Source organism: Bos javanicus, chromosome X (assembly GCF_032452875.1).
Source record: "Bos javanicus breed banteng chromosome X, ARS-OSU_banteng_1.0, whole genome shotgun sequence".
Classification (NCBI taxonomy): Eukaryota; Metazoa; Chordata; class Mammalia; order Artiodactyla; family Bovidae; genus Bos; species Bos javanicus.
Genome location: NC_083897.1, coordinates 143,577,988 through 143,599,125, shown reverse-complemented (window position 1 = coordinate 143,599,125; position 21,138 = coordinate 143,577,988). Strand labels below are relative to the sequence as shown.

At 53.6% G+C, this 21,138-nt stretch overlaps 2 protein-coding genes and 1 non-coding gene across 11 annotated transcripts in view; 1 reads left to right on the top strand and 2 right to left on the bottom strand.

Annotated features, from left to right (window-relative positions):
• DHRSX (dehydrogenase/reductase X-linked) overlaps positions 1 to 20,862 on the bottom strand; it is a 263,342-nt gene extending 242,480 nt beyond the window's left edge. For 7 of the 8 annotated variants that reach the window (XR_009734803.1, XR_009734804.1, XR_009734802.1 and 4 more), the window contains exon 1: positions 20,673 to 20,855. Coding sequence is in view for 3 of the 8 variants with exons in the window: in XM_061408287.1 (XP_061264271.1) it covers positions 20,673 to 20,781 (109 nt within the window). In the remaining 5 variants the exon portion in view is untranslated. Of the gene's footprint in view, positions 1 to 20,672 lie in introns of all 8 variants that reach the window. The other variant, XM_061408286.1, reaches the window with a different exon arrangement.
• ZBED1 (zinc finger BED-type containing 1) lies at positions 5,684 to 20,754 on the bottom strand. Of its 2 annotated transcripts, none has more exons than XM_061408279.1 (2): positions 20,673 to 20,754; positions 5,684 to 7,912 (listed from the first exon to the last, which is right to left on the bottom strand). In XM_061408279.1, exon 2 carries the CDS (start codon positions 7,900 to 7,902, stop codon positions 5,779 to 5,781), a length of 2,124 nt encoding a protein of 707 aa, XP_061264263.1. In that variant the 5' UTR covers positions 7,903 to 7,912; positions 20,673 to 20,754; the 3' UTR covers positions 5,684 to 5,778. The 2 variants fall into 2 exon arrangements, with proteins under 2 accessions (XP_061264263.1, XP_061264265.1); XM_061408281.1 differs by lacking the exon at positions 20,673 to 20,754 and adding an exon at positions 20,365 to 20,442.
• Positions 14,294 to 14,422, top strand: LOC133243623 (small nucleolar RNA U109). The gene has a single exon (XR_009735173.1). It is a non-coding gene; the product is annotated as a small nucleolar RNA U109 (small nucleolar RNA).
• Positions 20,863 to 21,138: the final 276 nt, after the last annotated feature.

Here is a 21,138-nt window from a genome sequence, read left to right as displayed (position 1 = left end):
CCTCCTAATCTATGTTAATGAAACTATCTATTTGCTTGGAAACCTGCCCTTCTTCATGATTCAGGTCAACCGTTTAATGGCCCGGGATGACTCACCTGGTCCCAATGTTACCTCAAAGTGTGGGTTGCGGGTGAGGGGCCTGGTGCCACTCTGAGTTTTGAGACAGCTCCTTTCTCTAATTAGCAGACTGCTAGTAGCTGTATAAGATCCAGCTAGAGACTAGCAGGGGGGCACTCTCTCTGCCCCCTTCTGATGTCTATGTCAGATGCTTTCTCTCTCTCTTTATACTTTAATAAAACTATATTACACAAAAGCTCTGAGCAATCAAGCCTCGTCACTGGGCCCGGATTGAATTCGTCTCCTCCAGAGGCCAAGAATCCCGGCGTCTTTCACAGCTCAGCAGCAACCTTTCAAAGAGAAGCCACAGCAATGAGAAGCCTCCAAACCACGGGTAGAGCAGAGCCCGCTCACAGCCCGCAGAAGCACCCTCTGTGCAGCAAAGATGACCCAGTGCAGCCAGACATTAATAAATAAATGTAAATTAAAAAAATTTAAAACGCTTTGCCAAAATCCAGCAGGGAGTTCACAGTCTTTTGAGCGTACACTGACCATCCTCCTTGCCTGGGGCCTCCAATAAACACTACACTTTCTTCACTATGACCTGGGCTCTGCAGACTCACTTAACCGCATGTAGGGGGAAAAGACTCAGGTTTGGTTCAGTGACAGTTACAGCCTTGCTGCCCAAAGCAACTGGAAGGGAAAGCTCTCCCCTCGCTTGGAAAGACTGCCGACAGAGAACGCATAACCTGGTGAGCTCGGCTCAACTTGAGGAAAAGGACGTTGGAGGGACCTGAATCAGACCTCAACTGACGTGGGCTCAGCCCAGTGGCTTTTTGACTGAGCTGTGCTTACAAGCCACGGGACCTTTCTGGTGGCTCCAATGGTAAAAGAATCTGCTTACAACACAGGAGGCCTGGGTTGGATCCCTGGGTCGGGAAGATTCCCCTTGGAGAAGGGCATGGCAACCCGCTCCAGTGTTCTTGCCTGCAGAATGCCATGGACAGACAAGCCTGGCGGGCTACAGTCCATGCGGTTGCAGGCAGTTGGACACAAGTGAGCAACTGATGCTATTACTACTTCTAGGAGCCCATAGACGGCACCCGGCCAGATGGTTAAGCATCGGCGTACAGGACAGAATCAACGGTCAAAGGGAGCAGGCTATACAGATGCAGAAACAAGATGTGTCTGGACACAGACGCAGGCTGCTTCTCCAACCAGATGAACTGCACGGACTCAGATTTTTGTCCCAGAAAAGAAGGAAAACGGCAGAAAAAGCTCGTGCTGGGGGAGGATGGGGAAGCTCCGGGCCTTGGGGCTTACCACCCTTCTTGGTCAGATGGCGAGTATGTTCATCAATGCATTTCATGTTTCTCAACAACAGAAACACGATCAAAAAGAAAAGGAAGACCCTCTCACACTAGCTGACGGGAATGTAAATGGATTCGGCCACCACAGAGAACATTACGCGAGTTCCTCAAAAAAAACCCTAAAAATAGAGCTACCGTATGATCCTGCAATCCCACTCCTGGGCGTATATATCTGGAGAAAACTATAATTCTAAAAGATACATGCGTCCCAATGTTCACTGAAGCACTCGTCACAATAGCCAAGACATGGAAGCAATGTCCATCCGTAGAGGAAGGGATAAAAAAGAGGCGGTACTTATTATGTGCAATGGAACATTACTCAGCCGTGAAAAGGAATGAAATAATACACACTTGTAGGCAAGAAGGACGAACCTAGAGACGATCACATTGAGTGAACTAGATCAGAAAGACAAATACCATATGGGATCATTTACACGTGAAGTCTAAAAAACGATACAAATGAACTGAGTTACAAGACAGAAATAGATGTAGGAAACAAACTTTTGGTTCCCAGGGGACAGGGGAGCAGGGACACATGAGGAATTTGGGACTAACAGATACATACTACTGTATATAAAATAAGAAACAAGGAGCTACCATATAGCACAGGGGACTAGATTCAGTATCTTGCGATAACCTACAGTGGGAAGGAATATGAAAAAGGAATATGGACATATGGATAGACGATAGGTCAGTTCAGTTCAGTCGCTCAGTCGTGTCCGACTCTTTGCGACCCCATGAATCGCAGCACGCCAGGCCTCCCTGTCCATCACCAACTCCCGGAGTTCACCTCAGACTCACATCCATCGAGCCGGTGATGCCATCCAGCCATCTCATCCTCTGTCGTCCCCTTCTCCTCCTGCCCCCAGCCCCTCCCAACATCACGGTCTTTTCCAATGAGTCAGCTCTTTGCATGAGGTGGCCAAAGTAGGTACATGTTAAACTGAATCAGAAAGCATCACAGAATGATGTAGCACTTCACTGTATTTGAAGAATTACACATAAATAATTTGAGTACACACACACACACACACACACACACACAAACACACACACAATGGAATATTACTCGGCCATAAACAAGAACAAATCTTTTGCGACCTGTGACAACACACATGGACTCGGAGGGTGTTACATCAAGTGAAATAAATCACAAACAGAGAAATAGCATGTTACCACCTGTATCCAGAATCTAAAACATTTAATGAATAAATATATCACAAAGAAATAGACTCCCAGATGGAGAGAAGTAACTAGTGATTACCACTGGAGGAAGGGTACCCTGGAGGGTCAGGATGAGGGGAGGGGATTAAGATATACAAACTACTACATTAGTAGTATACAATGTGTCCGACTCTTTAGGACTCCAAGGACTATACAGTCTGTGGGATTCTCCAGGCCAGAATACTGCAGTAGGTAGACCTTCCTTTCTCCAGGGGAGCTTCCCAACCCAGGGATTGAACTCAGGTCTCCTGCATTATGGGCGGATTCTTTACGAGCTGAGCCACCAGGGAAGCCCATCCGAAAAGCAGCACAAAGCTGTGAAAACCGAGCCTGTTCTCCACACGCTCGGCTGTTTGCTTCCCCGAGCCTCGGTGAGAAGCAGCCATGTCCCTCGGACCCAAAATGACATCGATAGGGGTCAAGGGAGCATGGAGACTTGATCAAGACTCAAAACGTGAATGCCCGCCCCTTCCCACCCCCCGCAAGTCACACCCCCATGGGGGGAAGGACGGGAAGAGAAAGCGGGCGTGATGAGCTGAGGCAGTCCTCCGGGGAAGCCGGATGGACAGCTCCCCCGTTCTCTGTCCAGAGGCTGGCCACAGTAAGATGCTACCACAGGACTCCACTGATCCCTGGCCGGAGGACCACTCAGGGAAGATTTCCCGCCCTCTCCCCTCCAGATCACAACTGTTGTGACCACCTCGCTTTACAAGGGCTTCAAGACACAGCTCCCAGGGCTCCCTGGCTACCACCACCCAGGTTGTCAACCCGCAAATCAGCCCGACATCCCACGACCAGGGGCCAGGAGCACATCCTCAGCCCCTTCACTCAAAACAAACATGTACAACCATCATCCATGCTTCCTTTCAGCCAAGTCCTGCCATCCTCCTAGGGGCTGCTCGGAATAAAGGGAACAGTACCCTTCCGCACACAAGGAAAAAAAAAAGGAACATCTGAGAATCGTGATGTCATTGTGACTTTACTGAGCATGGAACAAACACCACTTACACGAAGCAGAGAATCAGGATTTTGACGACAAGACCTGAGCGCAAAACACACTCCATTTCCTGGAAGCAGAGTCCCGGGCAGACCCAGATAAGACACGTGCGTGACAGTTAGCGGCCGTGTCTTTACGAAAAGTTCTGGATGCTGGCAATGACCTCTTATCTGAGACGTTTACGGACACGTTCCACTTTCGTGTTCAATGGAGAAAGCTGTGAAAGTGGCAGGTTTTCACGACTGAAAAATGGCCTAGTTAAGCTCAAAACGTCTGTGTAGATGTGGCATCCCTGAGCCACCCTGGAATAGAGGCAACCCATAAAACACAGAAAAGGAAAAAGACGACGGATGCTAACCTCCGAGGCTGTTTCTGGGGTAGCTTGCTTTCTTAAAAGAAAGGAGAGCGAGGGAGGGAGGAGGGAAAGATAGGAGATGGAAAAACCCTGGATGCCCTGGTGGTACACATGGTCCATTGTAACTGTGTAGAGGCTCAGGATGGACATGGACACACTGCTGAATTTATCATGGAGAACCAGCAAGGACCTGCTGGACAGCACAGGGAACTCTGCTCAATACTCTGTAATAACCTTATGGTTCCCAGGGGGAAGGGTGGGGGAAGGGATAGTCAGGGAGTCTGGGATGGACATGGACACACTGCTGTATTTAATGTGGGGAACCAGCAAGGACCTGCTGGACAGCACAGGGAACTCTGCTCAGTGTCAGGTGGCAGCCTGGCTGGGAGGGGAGTTTGGGGGAGAATGGATACATGTGTATGTGTGGCGGAGTCTCTTTGCTGTCCACCTGAAACTGTCCAACATTGTTAATTGGCTATCGTTGTTGTAGAGCTGCTCAGTCATCTCTCTCTGCAACCCCGTGGACTGTAGCCCCACCAGGCTCCTCTGTCCATGGGATTCTCCAGGCAAGAATATTGGAGTGGGCTGCCATTCCCTCCTGCAGCGGATCTTCCCAACCCAGGGATTGAAGCCAGGTCTCCTGCCTTGGCAGGCAGGTTCTTTACCACGGAGGCCCCTGGGAAGCGTCTTTGAAGCATCGAGGATGCACGAACACCACCTGGAGAACACAAGAGCTAGAGAACCTGGCAAGGACCGTGAATTCGGGCAAGGGCGGGGAGGAAGAAAAAAAAAAACAACACTCGTGGGTGGGAGAAAACAAACCACACCCAATATTTCTTCTTCGGCTTTTTTATAAGCGATGGCATTAAGGACGCAAGGGTAACATGTTGCATCACGCCTTGAAAACAGGGCGGGTGGCTAAAGCGTGTCTCCAGGTTCCCTGGTAATTGACAAGGTAGTCGTGTTCCTTTACGGACCGACGGGGCTAACAGCCGCAGATGGTGCCCCGGGCGGGGGTGGGGCGTGCAAATGGTGCTCACGGGGAGGTGGGCTTTGGGGAACACGGAAGGGGCTTTCGTCCTCAGCGGCCCCCTGATTTCCATTTGTTTCTGGTTCACCCCAAACCCTCCCTGGCGTGAGGACATGGACACTGTAGGTACGGAATTAGCAGAGGGAGTCAGAACACCCCCGCCGGCCATGCTAGCGTCAGGGGCGTTGAGGATTGGTAATCCGATGGGCGGACGCCTCCGGTTTTTACAAGTCATTTCTTTCCCGGTTCCTGGAATACAAGGGGGTTCCCCACCACAGCCGCCGCCCCCCGCAGAGGAAACACTTGTTTTCACCAGGTTTGCACCACTCAAGAGCCTCGTGTCTCTTCTCTGTGGACCACCCAGAGTCCGTCTCTCTTCTCTGTGGACCATGCAGCGTCCATCTCAGTCCTCTGGGGCCACCCAGAGTCCGTCTCTCTTCTCTGTGGACCATGCAGCGTCCATCTCAGTCCTCTGGGGCCACCCAGAGTCCGTCTCTCTTGTCTGAGACACCCAGAGTCCGTCTCCCTTCTCTGGACCACCCAGAGTCCGCGTCTCCCCTCTGGGGCACGCACACACACACACACACACACACCCCACCCCCACAAAGATCCGTGTCTTCCGCTCGATTCCCGCATTCCCAGCAGCAGTGCGTCCCAACAGCCGAGCATCCAGAAGGGTGCCGCCCCCCAGCGCCGGCTGTGCACCCGCCCCCGCCCTGCCGGTGCCCGCCAGCCCCAGCCCCGGCTACACGAAGCTGCCGTCCCTGACGCCGAAGAAGCCGGCGTGGGCCGCCTCGCCGGGCGCGAAGGCCTGCTCGTGGTCCAGGCCCCACTCGCCCTCGTCTTCGTCCTCCAGCTCGGCGTCGGCGCCGCCGCGCGCGTTCTCGTACAGGAAGACCTGCTCGTCCACGTGCGCGGGGGCCAGGCGGTTGCGCTTGGCGCTCACCACGGTGGCGCACGAGCCGAAGAGGCGCTCGGGGCCGACGCGCGTGGCCGCCACGGCCCAGTACTTCTGGAGCACCTTGGGCAGCACGGGGAACAGCGCCAGGCGGTCCGACCACCACTTGAGCGGGTCCTCGTTGAGCCCCAGGGGCTTCTGCGACTTGAAGTTGCTGAGCTCCTCCACCACCTGGGCATGCCACTCCTCCTGGTCCTCCACGCCCCCGGTGGGGCAGAAGATCTCGGCCAGCATGTCGTTGATGACGCTGGCTGGGGGCGGGGTGGGCGAGGGCGCCGGCTTCTTGGCCGGCGGCGGCTCCTCGGGCGGCGCGGCCGCCTTGTCCTCGGAAGCGCGGTAGGCGCCCTCTTTGACCTTCTCCAGGAGGCCCTTGGCCTCCTCCAGCACGCGGTTCTCCACCTGCTGCCGCTCGAAAGTGGAGAGGAACGGCAGCCTCTTGTAGCGCGGGTCCAGGAAGGTGGCCACGTTGAGGAACAGGTCGATCTCGGGGCTCTCCTGGTAGGTCTTGGCGAGCTCCTTGGCGATCACCTCCTTGGCCATGCTGATCTCCTTGGGGTCCGTCTCCTTGGGGTTGAGAGTCGTGTTCAGCAGCATGTGCAGCAGCGGCTTGACCATGCTGATGGTGGGGTACTTGGAGGCCGACAGCATCTCGGCCACCTGCTTGAAGGGCTGCAGCAGCTCCACCAGGCCCTCGATGGTGGCCCACTCGGCGGCCTCCAGCATGAGGTGGTGGTTGTTCGTGTCTTCCAGCAGGACCCCAGCGATGGCAAACTGCTGCTCCTTGAGCCGCTGCAGCATGCCCAGCGTGCTGCCCCACCAGGCCACGCGGTTGCTCACCAGCATGCAGGGGGCCGCGTTCTGCTGTCTCTGCTTTTCGTGGAGCATGACCATGGCCACGGATGACTGCTGGAAGTATGCCACCAGCTTGGCGCAGCGGCCCAGCAGCGCGCCGAGCTTGGGCAGCCGGAAGGCCTGGCGGATGGCCACGTCGAAGGTATGGCCCAGGCACGGCATGTGCACCGGGATGTCGAGCAGCGAGCAGGCCTGGGCCAAGTCCTTGCTACGGTCCGTGGTGGCGCCGAAGACCTTGGTGTGGACGCCCCACTCGATGAACGCTTCGTAGAGGACGCGCGTGATGGTCTCGGCAGCGTTCTCCTCGGGCACCTCGAAGGTCTTGAGGCAGCGGGAGCCCACCGCCAGCCCGTGGGGGGCCGCGCGGCCCAGGAAGTGCGCCGACAGCGTCACGTAGGTGCGGTTCTGGGTCTGGCTGCGCCACAGGTCGGTGGAGACGCCGCACCAGGCGGCGTCCGCCAGCTCCTTGAGCACCGCCTCGCGCACGGTGCCGTAGCGCTCGGGGATGGCCTTGCCGCAGAAGAACTTGCGGCTCGGCAGCTCGTAGCGCGGCTCAGCGGCCTTCAGCAGCGCCCTGAATGTGGGCTCGTCCACAATGGAGGCCGGGTAGAGGCCCTCGCAGATGAGGCCCATGACGGCGGTGGTCAGCTCCTGCTGCTTGCGGCTCTCGTGGCCGTGCGTGCCGGCCTTGGCGGCCAGCGGCTCAGGCGTGCCGCCGGGCTGCGCGGGGTCCGGCTTCAGCTTGGAGAAGGCGCTGGCGAAGGCTTCGCGCATCTGTTCCGTGTTGCTCTTGACGAACTCGCAGAACTCGTCGGGGTGGTTCTTCTCCAGGTGGTAGGACAGGTTGGAGGTGTTGCCCGAGTAGGCGATCTGGGCCATGCAGATGCGACAGTAGATCTTCTTCCACTGCAGGATGCAGCCCTCGGCGTTCGTGTCGAAGCCGAAGTAGCGCCACACTTTGCTCTTGGCGCGCGGGTGCGCCACCAGCTTGAGGTCGCTCTGCCCGCCCTCCAGGCTCTTGCACTCCATCGCGCCGCCCCCGGCTGGGCCTCCGCTCATTCGGGACGACCTGCCGAGAAGCAGCAGAACAAAGAGCGTGAGAAGACGGCCCGGCTCCGCCCGGCCAGCCGGCGGGCGGGGGGAGCGGGGTGGCTCTGGCAACGAGGGCGCACGGAGGTGGGGACCACCCCGAGGCCGCCGCTCCAGCTGGTGGCAAAGCAGCAAGGGCTCAGTCTGAAAAGCGAGCAGCTGTTCCATCCAGGTGCCTCGGAGACATGCATTTATTGATTGCCTTTTTTTTTTTTTTTTAAGTGTTTCCATCCTCTTTGGAATCCTCATGACAGCTCTTTCATCACCTGAGCTGGTGTATTACATCCTGTTCTGGGAAATAAACCAGCCCCGCAAATAAGCAGGCAAGCAGGTGGGTCTGTTCCCCAGCAGACCCCATGGTTCCCAAACACCCCCTTGCCAGGCCAAGAGGACCCACGTCCCCCACTCCTAAAGACTCCTGGTCAGGACGCAGGCGTGTCAAAGGCCACCAAGAAAACTGGCTCAGATAAGAGCAGCACATGTGGGGGTTCTCAAGCAGGCCTGTGCGGCCCTTGTGGCTCACCTGGTAAAGAATCCGCCTGCAATGCAGGAGATCCCTGGTTGCATGCCTGGGTTTGGAAGATCCCCTAGAGAAGGGATAGGCTACCCACTGCAGTATGCTTGAGCTTCCCTGGTAGCTCAGCTGGTAAAGAACCTGCCTGCAATGCAGGTGGGGAAGATCCCCTGGAGAAGGGACAGGCTACCCACTCCAGTGTTCTTGGGCTTCCCTGTGGCTTAGATGGTAAAGAATCCGCTTGCAATGTGGGAGAATCCTCGAGGTTGGATGCTTCGGTCGGGAAGATCCCATAGAGAAGGGACAGGCTACCCACTCCGGTATTCTTGAGGTTCCCTGGTAGCTCAGCTAGTAAAGAACCTGCCTGCAATGCAGGAGACCCCTGGGTCGGGAAGATCCCCTGGAGAAGCAATAGGTTACCCACTCCAGTATTCTTGGGCTTCCCTGGTGGCTCAGATAGTAAAGAATCGGCCTGCAATGCAGGAGACGTGGCTTCAATCCCTGGGTTGGGAAGACACCCTGGGGAGCGGGGCATGGCAACCCACTCCAGTATTCTGGCCTGGACAATCCCCATGGACAGAGGAGTTTGGCAAGCTGATGTCCACGGGGTCACAAAGAGTCAGACACGACTGAGTGACTGAGCATGCACAAGCAGATACTAGGCTGGCCGACCAGCATTCAAGTTTTTTTTTTTTTCAAATTTTACGTTTTTCAGTGATGCCTTTTTGCCCACAATGAGGTATCACCTCACTCCTGTCACAATGGCTTTCATGAAAAAAAAAAAAAACCACAAGTAACAAATGTTGACAAGGATGTGGAGAAAAGGGACCCCTTCCTACACTGTTGGTGGGGATGTGAACTGATGCAGCCACTATGGAGAACAGTACGGACATTCTTTGAGAAACTAAAATCAGCTACCATACGATCCTGCCGTCCCATTCCTGGGCATAATATGCAGACAAAACGACAATTCAAAAAGATACGTGCACCTCAGCGTTCATTCCAACACTATTCAAAACAGCCAAGACACGGAAGCAACCTAAGTGTCCGTCAACAGAGGAATGGATAAAGAGGTGGTACGTGTATACCACGGAAGACTACTCAGCCACGGAAAGGAATTAACTGATGCCCCCTACTGCGACATGGACGGACCTAGAGATTATCATACTGAGTGAAGTTAAGAAAGTGGATGACAAATGGCGATCCAATAAAAAATATTATTTAAAACCAGTGCATATGGAGACTTTGCTGGTGGTCCCAGTGGCTGAGACTCCCAGCTTCCAATGCAGGGGGCCTGGCTTCCATCCTTGGTCAGGGAACCGGATCCCACATGTCACAGCTGAAGACGCTGCATATTCCAACGAAGACACAAAGCAGCCAAATACATACATGTATATATATATACACACACGTATACGAAACTAGTGAAGATAACAAAACAGAAGCAGACTCACAGATCTAGAGAACTGCCTCACTGGAAAATCGTTCCTAATGCTGGGAAAGACTGAGGGCAGGAGGAGAAGGGGACGACAGAGGATGAGATGGTGGGATGGCATCACCGACTCAATGGACATAAGTTTAAGCAAGCTCCAGGAGATGGTGAAGGATGGAGAAGCCTGGTGTGCTGCAGTCTATGAGGTTGCAAAGAGTCAGGCATTACCGAACAACAACGACATCAATGATAACTCATGAAAAAATTAGAAAGAGGACTTTGGTACTTCACAGGCTCTATTTTTCTCCCCAGGAGCATCTGGGAATGGATGCCAGACTGGGGCAGGAAGGGAATTCTCCATCCCTGGAATGTCTCAGAATGCCCCCCGCCTCGTGGCCACAAACATCTGGACACTGAGAAGCCAACCAGCCGTGGTGCAGCGTCCTTGGATTCTCAGAGCTCAGCCCCCAGGCTCCCACTGCTGGCGATGCTCACACGTTCAGCTCCGTGGAGCTGCCAGTCAGAGGGCCAGGACACCCGAAAGGCTAGCTGAGTTTTCTTAAGAGGTGTCAGGGGAGGGACCTCCCTGGTCGGCCAGTGGTTAAGGCTCCATGCTCCCAGGGGGAACTTGTTAGTCACCTACTTTATAGATGGCAGCTCCACAGCTATTTTATGCAGGGCAGGGGGCACAGGTGGATCCCTGCGTGCAGAACTAGGATCCTGCATGCAGTCCAAGAGCATACAAACAAAAAAAGACTATATCAAGAAAAGAATTGAAGGTGTCTGTTACTCACAGACATAGAAAACGTATGGCTACCAAAGCGGAAGGATGAGAGATATATTAGGAGTTTGGGATTAACAGATACACACGACTATATATAAAATAGATAACTAACAAGGACCTATGTACCATATGTAATAGGAAACTATATTCATTACGGGCTTCCCTGGTGGCTCAGCTGGTAAAGAATCTGCCTGCAATGTGGGAGACCTCATTTCAGTTCCTGGGTTGGGAAGATTCCCTGGAGAAGGGATATGCTCCCCACTCCAGTATTCTTGGGCTTCCCTGGTGGCTCAGCTGGTAAAGAATCCACCTGCAATGTGGGAGACCTGGGTGCAATCCCCGAGTTGGAAGATCCCCTGGAGAAGGGATAGGCTACCCACTCCAGTATTCTTGGGCTTCCCTGGGGGCTCAGCTGGTAAAGAATCTGCCTGCAGTGTGGGAGACCTGGGTTCGACCCCTGGGTTGGGAAGATTCCCCTGGAGAAGGGAAAGGTTACCCACTCCAGTATTCTGGCCTGGAGAATCCCATGGATTCTCCATGGGGTCGCAAAGAGTCAGACACGACTGAGCGACTCTCACTTTCTGACTATATATAAACTAGATGACCGACAGGGACCTAGTTACTGTATATAACAGGAAACTACATTCATTATACGATTATATACCCAGATAACTATATAATACACTATCATCTTGCTGTAATGGAAAAGAATATGAATATATATGTGTGTGTCCAACTGAATCACTTTGCTGTGCGCCTGAAACTAACACAGCCCTGTAAATCAAACATCAATTTGTTAAAAAAATTCTTTAATTAAAACAAATTTAAAAACGTGTCTGTTAAATCTGCAAGCCTTCAATCTCCTGTTGTCGTTTGGTCGCTCATTCGTGTCCGACTCTCTGCGACCGCATAGACCGCAGCACGCCAGGCTTCCCTGTCCTTCCCCGTCTCCCGGACTTTGCTCAGCCTACTGTACAGCACTCACAGTTAAATCACACACTGCAGCCACCAGGCATTTTCTGAGTGTGGGGGCAAATATTCAAAACTCAGTAACGACAGTGGGCTGAAAATCACCCTCCACTGAAAATTCATGTCCTCCCAAAACCTCAGAAGAGGACATTACATGGAAATAAGTTCTCTGCAGACATGATGGAGTGAAGGTCTGAGATGAGGTCCTCCTGGATGGGGGTGGCCCTAAACCCAGGGATAGGGTCCTTATAAGACACAGAAGAGAGGAGACACGGACGCAGAGGAGCAGCCACGTGGAGACGGAGGCGGAGACGGGAGGGAGGCGGCCACCAGCCCAGGGACGGATGCCTGGAGCCCCCAGAAGCTGGGAGAGGCGGGAAGGACCCTCCCCAGGAGCCTCCGCAGGGAGCCCAGCCCTGTGACCCCTGGACCTCAGACGCCTGGTCCCCAGGAAGAGACAGGATGCCTTCGTGTGATTTCAAATGCTTTGCTCGGGCCAGAGGGCTCAGAGGTGGGGCCCCGGGGGTGGCAATCCAACAAGGCCAGGATGTGTAGAGAAAGAAGGGACCCCAGGATCACAGCTCCTACAGATGGACTAGGAGTGGGGGGATGCCTGGGCATGGGAAAGGCCGTCCCCTAAAGCGAGGGGAACCTCGCAGCAGGCACCACAGCTGGGCTCTGGCATGGAGCTCTTCCGTCCTACATGGGCAACGCAATTCAGTCTCATCAGAGTTTCCTACTACATGGTCGTCGTGATGCCAACCACGATGAACGATTGGTGCTGTTGGGCTGAAGGCAGCCTGAGGTCTGTGGTCCTGCAGGAAGCATCGTGACAAAGCCACAGCTTAAGGAGGCACCGCCCGTGGGGGGTCTCCCCCTTGCAGTTTCACAACCAATGGACAAATGATGGCAGGATTTCCCGAGGCCCCCTAAGGAGACGGGAACACAGGAAGGCAGTTTATTTGTTTGTTTTTCCACTCTGCTTTTAACTGGCCTTTCTCTGAGGTCAACCAGGCTGAGCATCTTTTCAAGTTTATCTGTTGGCCACCTGTCTGTCTTCTTGGAAGAAATGTCAACTCAAAATGTCCACTGAGGTCCTCTGGCTATTTTTAATTGGGTTGCATGCTAAGTCGCTTCAGTCATGTCCAACTCTCTGCAACCCCACGGACTGTAGCCCGCCAGGCTCCTCTGTCCATGGGGATTCTCCAGGCAAGAAGACTGGAGTGGGTTGCTATTTCCTCCTCCAGGGGAATCTTCCCGACCCAGGGATCGAACCCAGGTCTCCTGTATCTCCTGCACTGCAGACAGATTCTTTACCCCTGAGCCACCTGGGAAGTCCATCACCAGTCACATTATTTGTAAACACTTTCTCCCTTCCCACTGGCTGTCCTTCTGTTTTGTCCCAGTTTAATTCGGTCCCATTTGGTTAGACACAGGACCAAAAAGCTACTGCTAAGAATTAAGTCAAATTACTCTCTTCCTGTGTTTTCTCCTACGAGTCTCATGGTTTCCAGAGTCTTACGTTTAGGTCTTTAATCCGTTTTGAGTTTTGGGGGTCTTGTGCTTTTTTCTGGCTGCCCTGGGTCTTCACTGCCATATGAAAGCTTTTTCCAGTCGTGAGTGGCAGCTGCTGTCCAGCTGCGGCACGTGGGCTGACATGCTACGCAGAGTGATCCCCAGAGCAGGGATCGAACTGGTGTCCCCCCGAGTGGCAAGGCAGATTCTTAACCACTGGCCCATCAGCGAAGCCCCTAGAGTTTATGTCTGCATATGGCGTTAGCGCGTATTCCACTTCCATTCTTTTCTCTGGAGCTGTCCAGTCGCGTGTGATGGGTTGGAGCGTATATACTAACCACGGCGGGGCACAGCAAGCCTTGCATGGTCCACGGCCGCTTTCAGAGTCAGGAACGAAGGTTCTGTCCAAGCAGCCTCCACGCCAAGTGGGCAACCCTAGCATCTCTCGGGGGGAAACCATCGCCAAGATGCTACCCGGGGCCTGGGGAGGTCTTGCCTTTGCTCACAGCACTGGCACCAGCCAGATCATCCACAAACATAATGACTGTGTCCCAAGAAAAAGGATGAAGTCAGCAAGTGGAGGGCCAGCATCACTCTGCTCCACTGGGACTTCCAGGAGCCGGCAAGGACCAAAAACAGCCACTATGCTCCCTGATTTGGTATTTGTTTGGGGAGAATATAGTTGTCTTTTTGTTGGGTGGAAAAAAATGTTACTAGGGATCACACGTAAGTGGCTTCTGATTTTTTGCTGGGTAAAAAAAAAAAAGTGTTACTGGGAATAACATGTAAGCGGTTTGTTATTTTTCGATGGGTAAAAGGAAGAAAAATTAAAGTGTTGGGCTTCGCAGGTGGCTCAGTGGTAACGAACCCACCTGCTAATATGCACGAGATGAGGGATGGATCCCTGGGTCGGGAAGATCCCCTGGAGGAGGAAACGGCAGCCCACTCCAGGATTCTTGCCTGGAGAATCCCATGGACAGAGGAGCCTGGCGGGCTACACTCCACGGGGTCACAAAGATTTGGTTATGACTCAGCAACAATAGCCAAGAAAGGTTACTGGGAATCACATGTAAGTGTCTCCTTAATGTGATCTGAAATTCACGTTGTAGATTTCCGTGTTGACCATTTAAAGTTCTTTTTTCATTTCTTGCATGTGAAAGTCGGCTCCTCATTCCTTTGCAAGATGGAATCTACAATGTGCTAGAATAATAAAGGAGTTCTCAGGGCTGGCAATGTTACAATAGCTGTTGAGTAGTTCTATCTTTCTCTTACATTTCAAAAAAAAAAAAAAAAACCGTGGCCCCTCCCTGGGAGAAAACTGTATTTCCCGATAAAAGATAAAAAACATAACCACAATACCATGACCACAGCTAAACAACTGTGACAAGAATTTCTCAACATCATCGAAAAAAAATTTTAAGTTTTTACTTTATTAACATGGAACTGAATCGGATCAATACAGACAAGAAAAAGCCACACAAACCAAAGCCTTGGGGGAAGGGGGAGTCCTCATTTCTTTTTAAGACTAAAAAGAGCCAAAGGTCAACCGAACTATGGTTTTGCCTCCCTGGAGTGACAGCTCCCAACTATTCATATGTACACAAAACCAGCCAGATGTTACTTCCTCTTGACAGACTTTTTAAAAAATCCTACAGTTTGAAAACTAGAATCCGCCCTAAAATGGCTTTGTAAATGGGCCAGCTGACCTCTGTTCTTGAGCTGGACAGTCAGTCCATCAGCAGAAGTCCATTTTCCAGACCAAAGTCCATTTTCCAGATCAGAAGGCCTGACTCCTATTTGCAACAGAGCTTTTTTTTTTTTTTTTAAATTTTTTGTGGTTATTGTTCATCATGGATTTTTTTTTTCTTCATCAAGTTTAAAAAAAAAAAAAATTGGGGGGCCCATGTCTGAGGCATGGAAGAGCAGAGTTTCCCAACCACAGATGGAACCTGAGCCCCCTGCAGTGGAAGCAAGGAGCCTTAACCATGGGGCCCCCAAGGGGGTCCCTGAAACAGAATTCTTACGGGAAAATCTGCATGGTACCTTTATTTTCTTGGGCTCCAAAATCACCACAAATGGTGACTGCAGCCATGAAATTAAGAGACTCTTGCTCCTTGAAAGAAAAGCTAAGACAAACCCAGACTGTGTATTAAAAAGCAGAGACATCACTTTGCTGACAAAGGTGAGTCTGGTCAAAGCAATGGTTTGACTAAAGAATTGATGCTTTTGAACTATGGTGTTGGAGAGGACTCTTGAGAGTCCCTTGGACAGCAGGGAGATCCAACCAGTCCATCCTAAAGGAAATCAATCCTGAGTGTTCATTGGAAGGATTGATGTTGAAGCTGAAACTCCAATACTTTGGCCATCTAATGGGAAGAGCTGACTCATTGGAAAAGACCCTGATGCTGGGAAAGATTGAAGGCAGGAGGAGAAGGGGACGACAGAGAATGAGATGGTTGGATGGCATCACGGACTCAATGGACAAGAGTTTGAATAAACTCCCGGAGTTGGTGATGGACAGGGAGGTCTGGTGTGCTGTGGCCCGTGGGACTGCAGACTGAACATGACTTAGCAACTGAACAAGTTGGAACAGACAATGACGATAGAGAATGTGGAAGTCAGACTCTATTAGAGGAATTCTTCTAATTCCTCTATTAGAGGAATTCTTCTAACTCCTCTATTAGAGGAATTCTTCTTTTGCCCACATAGGTCTCTAGCCACGCACAGACCTCCAACTGCCGTGAGTTTCTCACGCTCTTGTCTGTAGTGATACATTTTAAGAAAACGTCCCCTTCAGGAGTCAGCTCCTTTTTGAAGCATCTTCTTCCACCTTTTCACAGAATCCACAGGCACTCACACGGCACGCCTGCCCCAGTGGATAAAATGTGCAGGGTCATGCACAATTCCAAAGGGAGGGTCATAAACGTGGGAGAGAAACCTCCATCTTATCGCAGTCACACCGGGAGAAGTTATTCAAGTGCAATGAATATGTGCTGCGAGTTTTCCCCCACGAAAAAGACGAGAAACAGCTCACCTCCAGAAAACTCCACATTTGCCCAAGCAAGCCACCGTTGAGGGGCTGAGATGATCCACAGACAGATTCACCCGATATTCAATACCTGACGTGCAAACATTAGCAATGAGCGTAAGCAAAGAAGTTTTAAGTCTGATGTGTGACCTGACTTCTCCGGGTGGGTGATCAGAGACCAGAGCAGGAACCGAGACACAGGGACAGAGAATGGGCTTGTGAACATATAGTGGGGGAAGGAGACGGTGGGACGAATTGAGAGAGTGGCGTTGTTATATATACACACACGACCATGCGTAAAACAGACAGCTAGTGGGAAGCTGCTCTGTAGCACAGGGAGCTCAGCTCGGGGCTCTGTGATGACCTAGAGGGGTGGATGGGGGTGGAGGGTGGCTCAAGAGGGAGCAGATGTATGTAAACCTATAGCTGATTCAAGCTGGCTTAAAACTCAACACTCAGAAAAACTAAGATCATGGCATCCGGTCCCATGACTTCATGGCAAATAGATGGGGAAACCGTGGAAACAGTGGCTGACTTTATTTTTCTGGGCTCCAAAATCACTGCAGATGGTGACTGCAGCTGTGACATTAAAAGATGCTTACTCTTTGGAAGAAAAGTTATGACCAACCTAAACAGTGTATTAAAAAGCACAGATATTACTTGGCCAACAAAGGTCCGTCTAGTCAAGGCTATGGTTTTTCCAGTCGTCATGTATGGATGTGAGAGCTGGACCGTAAAGCTGAGCGCCAAAGAATGGATGCTTTTGAACCATGGTGTTGGAGAAGACTTGAGAGTCCCTTGGACTGCAAGATCCAACCAGTCCATCCTAAAAGAAATCAGTCCTGAATGTTCACTGCAAAGACTGATGCTGAAGCTGAAACTCCAATACTCTGGCCACCTGATGCGAAGAACTGACTCACTGGAAAAGACCCTGATGCTGGGAGGGATTGGGGGCAGGAGGAGAAGGGGATGACAGAGGATGCGATGGTTGGATGGCATCACTGACTCGATGGACATGAGTTTGAGCAAGCTCCGGAAGTTGGTGATGGACAGGGAGGCCTGGCGTGCTGCGGTCCATGGGGTCGCAAACAGTCGGACACGACTGAGCGACTGCACTGAACTACAGCTGATTCACACTGTTTTACATCAAAACCCAACACAACACTGTAAAGCAATTATCATTCAATTAACAATATTAAAAAAAAAAGACCTTTCACAACCAAACGCACTTTAGCAATCATTGCTGTGGTTTGTTGTTATCACTTTAAAACATGTAAATAAGAAAGTGTTTCTGTCACTGAGACCATGCTTGCTCCACTCTCCACACCACAGGCCACGAATCCGAGAGACAAACTGTTGAGGCAAGAAAGAGACTTTAATCAGGGAGCCTGCAGACCGAGAAGATGGCAGGCTAGCACCTCAAAGCAAGTATCTTACTGGGGTCTGGATGCCAGGTTCTTATTTAGATCTGAGAGGAAGAAGCCATGTGGAACTGAAGTCAAAAGGCTGCATCCAGAGGGAGAGACAGTGCGGAAGTCACGTGAAAGGGTCTGCACTCTTGCTAAACATCTCCCACGAAATGTCCAGCCTTCCTAAGCGCTGTGTTAAACTCATCTATTCACAGGTGGGCAGGGACAAACTCTCTCTCCAGAGCTGAATAAATGCACTTTAAGTGAAAGTCGCTCATTCGTTTAGGACTCTTTGCGACCCCATGGACTATACAGTCCATGGAATTCTGCAGGCCAGAATACTGGAGTGGGTAGCCTTTCCCTTCTCCAGGAGATCTTCCCAACCCAGGGATGGAACCCAGCTCTCCAGCTCTGCAGGTGGATTCTTTATCAGCTGAGCCACCAGGGAAGCCCCAAAAAGGCACTTTACTTGACAGTCAGAGAGGCAGGGTCCTCCAGGCAAGCCACTGAGTACGATTATAATAATAAAGGGGCTTCCCTGGTGGCTCAGACGGTAAAGAATCTCCCTGCAATGCAGGGGACCTGGGTTTGATCCCTGGGTCAAGAAGATGCCCTGGAGAAGGGAATGGCAACCACTCCAGTATTCTTGCCTAGAAAATCCCATGGGCAGAGGGGCCTGGTGGGCTACAGTCTGTGGGGTCGCAAAGAGTCAGACAGGACTGAGCGACTTTCTTTTTTTTTCTTTATAATAATAAAAAGCAAGTCAAAGAAACAGCTTCCAACATGGAGTTGGAATTGGTGACTTTCTCCCTGTAACATTTCCACATTAATTATTTCATACTTTGTACATATTTATATAGCCCATACATACTATTAAAAAAGAAAACATCTGATGTCTAAAGGCAAAAAACCAGGACTCCCCTGGAGGTCCAATGGTTACAACTTGGCCGTTTCAATACTGGGTTCAATCCTGGGTGGGGTTGCTAAGATCCGTTATGACTCAGTGAACAAAAAACCCAGAAACAAAAACAGAAGCAAGACTGTAACCAATTCAATAAAGACAAAACAAAACAAAAAATCCCAGCTATTCTGCATCTGAACTGGGCCTCTGGGTTACAGTTTATTTAGCTGCATACCTGGGCAAAGTTCAACGTCTGGCCCGCCAGGATCCTCAGTCTGTGGGATTCTCCAGGCAAGAATACTGGAGTGGGTGGCCATTCCCTTCTCCAGGGGATCTTCCCCTCCGGGATAGAACCCTGGTCTCCTGCACTGCAAGCAGATTGTTCACTGTCTGAGTCACCAGGGAAGCCCACAACCTCCCCTGCTACTGCTAAGTCGCTTCAGTCCTGTCCGACTCTGTGCGACCCCACAGACGGCAGCCCACCAGACTCCCCCGTCCCTGGGATTCTCCAGGCAAGAACACTGGAGTGGGTTGCCATTTCCTTCTCCAATGCATGCAAGTGAAAAGTGAAAGTGAAGCCTCTCAGTCGTGTCCGACTGTTAGTGACCCCATGGACTGCAGCCCACCAGGCTCCTCCGTCCATGGGATTTTCCAGGCAAGAGTACTGGAGTGGGGTGCCATTGCCTTCTCCACCCCTGGGTGCACTGCAATTTCGGGCCAGTTTTGGGCGAACACGGGACTGCTCTGCACAGTCCTTCACTGTTGACAAGTCAGCCCAGACGTCAAAGCTGTCCTCTGCCTTCCACTGCAGTCTTTTCCGGTCACGCTTGATGTGCTTTTTAAAAAAGCACCAAAATGCAGTTGATCAGAAAACTAAACGCTTAGCTCACATAAACCTGGGAAGATGTATCTCCCTGGGTGAAGACCCAGGGAGGGGAGAAAAAGAAGTCCTTGTGCTCAGAGCTGCAGGTGTGCAAGGCCTGGGCCCTGCAGGGCCTTCCTGGGGGTGCTGGAGGCACGGGAAGGCATTTGCACAAGCCTAGTAACAACCTCTCTGTTTCTCCAGCCCAATCTCCTGGGGGTGGTCAGGGGCGTTACCCACAGGCTGCCCTGGGAGAGGGGGGTGTGGGGGTGCTATGCCAACACCCCGAAAACACAGTTGGACTTAAGAATCTCTCTTACGCCAGACGATAAAGAGAGTCGTTACAAGGTAACAGGGCACCATGCTTCCCAGAGAATACTTTGTTTTCACCTAAAAAAATTGATATGTCATTTACGGCTCACAGACCCTAGAGTTATTTTGATATCCTGCAAGTCAAGAGCAGACAGAAACAACACCGGTTTCCTCCATCGAAGTCCTGAGAACACCGAGGTGGCCAGACAGCCAGAGAGCCCCCCAGATTGGTGGGAAAGGGAGTCGGGGGGCGGGGGTCCCTAATATGCGTGAAGACGCGAATGGGTCCCCGCACCGCCAAGTTTGGGCCCCGAGGCTCCGCGCAGGTGGTGCAGGCCAGAGAAACCGGCGGCCCCTAAACGGGAGCTCTCCTCTCTAGGGCTCCTAGAAGCCCTAGAAGCCGCCGCCGGCCCCTTGGCGCGCCCCCGCCCCCGCCCCAGCTCCCGGGTCCCTGCAAACCCGGGCAGGCCCCGTTCTACTGGAGCCTGCGCGGGGCCGGGATGGCGGGCGCCCTCCGCCTCCCTCCGGGACGCGGGTCTGCAGAGCGCAGGGACCCGGGGGGGCTGCCGCCGCGGTTGGGGAGCGCACGGGTCCCCTGGAGAGACCCCAGCCCCCGGGGCGCTGGGGAGGGCGCGCCTTCCCCCAAGCCAACCCCCCAGGCCGCCCGGCCCGGCTTCCGGGAGCGCCCGACGCGGCGCGTACGAACCTGCGACCCCCAGGCCAGGGCGCGCGGGACCCCCTGGCTACCCCGGCCCCCGGGGCGCGCGGAGCGGGCGGGGCGGTGGGGACGGCGCGCCTCCTCCCCCCGCCAAGGCCGCCCGGCCCTGCTTCCGGGAGCGCCCGACGCGCCCGCCTCCCCGCGCCCCTTCCCAGCTCCGCCCCAAACCTGGGGTCCTCTCCCCGGGCGGAGGGCGCGCCCCGGGCCCGGCGCGCGGTCCCCAGCCAGCCCCACGCCGCAGCCCCGCCCGGCCCCGGCCCCTCGCCGCCTCCCCGCGCCCCTCCCCGGCCGCTGACCTGGCTCCACGAAGCCCCGGACGCAGCGGCGCAGCAGCTGCGCCACGATCAGCGCCGCGCCCACCGCGTACACCCGCAGGGCCGCCCGCGCCGCGGACAAAGGCGACATGGCTGCCCCTCCGCCGCCGCTTCCGCGCCGCCCGCCGGACTCGGAGCCCCGGGCCGGACGGCGGAAACGCGCCCGCGGCGGCCCGCCCCGCGCCCCGCCCCCCGCGCGCGCCCGACTCCCGCCCCGAGCGCGCGCCCGCGCCCCGCCCCCCCCGCGCGCCCCCGACTCCCGCCCCCGCGCGTGCCCCCAGCCCCTCCTGCGCGCGCCCCGACTCCCGCCTCGCGCGCGCGCGCCCCGACTCGTGCCCCGCGCGCGCTCTCCCAGCGCTTCCTGCGCGCGCCCCCAGCGCCTCCTGCGCGTGCCCCGGACTCCCGCCCCGCGCGCGCGTGCCCCCAGCCCCTCCCGGACCCCCGTCCG

What these genes read in the sequence shown, in the direction of transcription:
- ZBED1 (XM_061408279.1), bottom strand. Translation starts at nt 7,902, where the DNA reads ATGAGCGGAGGCCCAGCCGGGGGCGGCGCGATGGAGTGCAAGAGCCTG.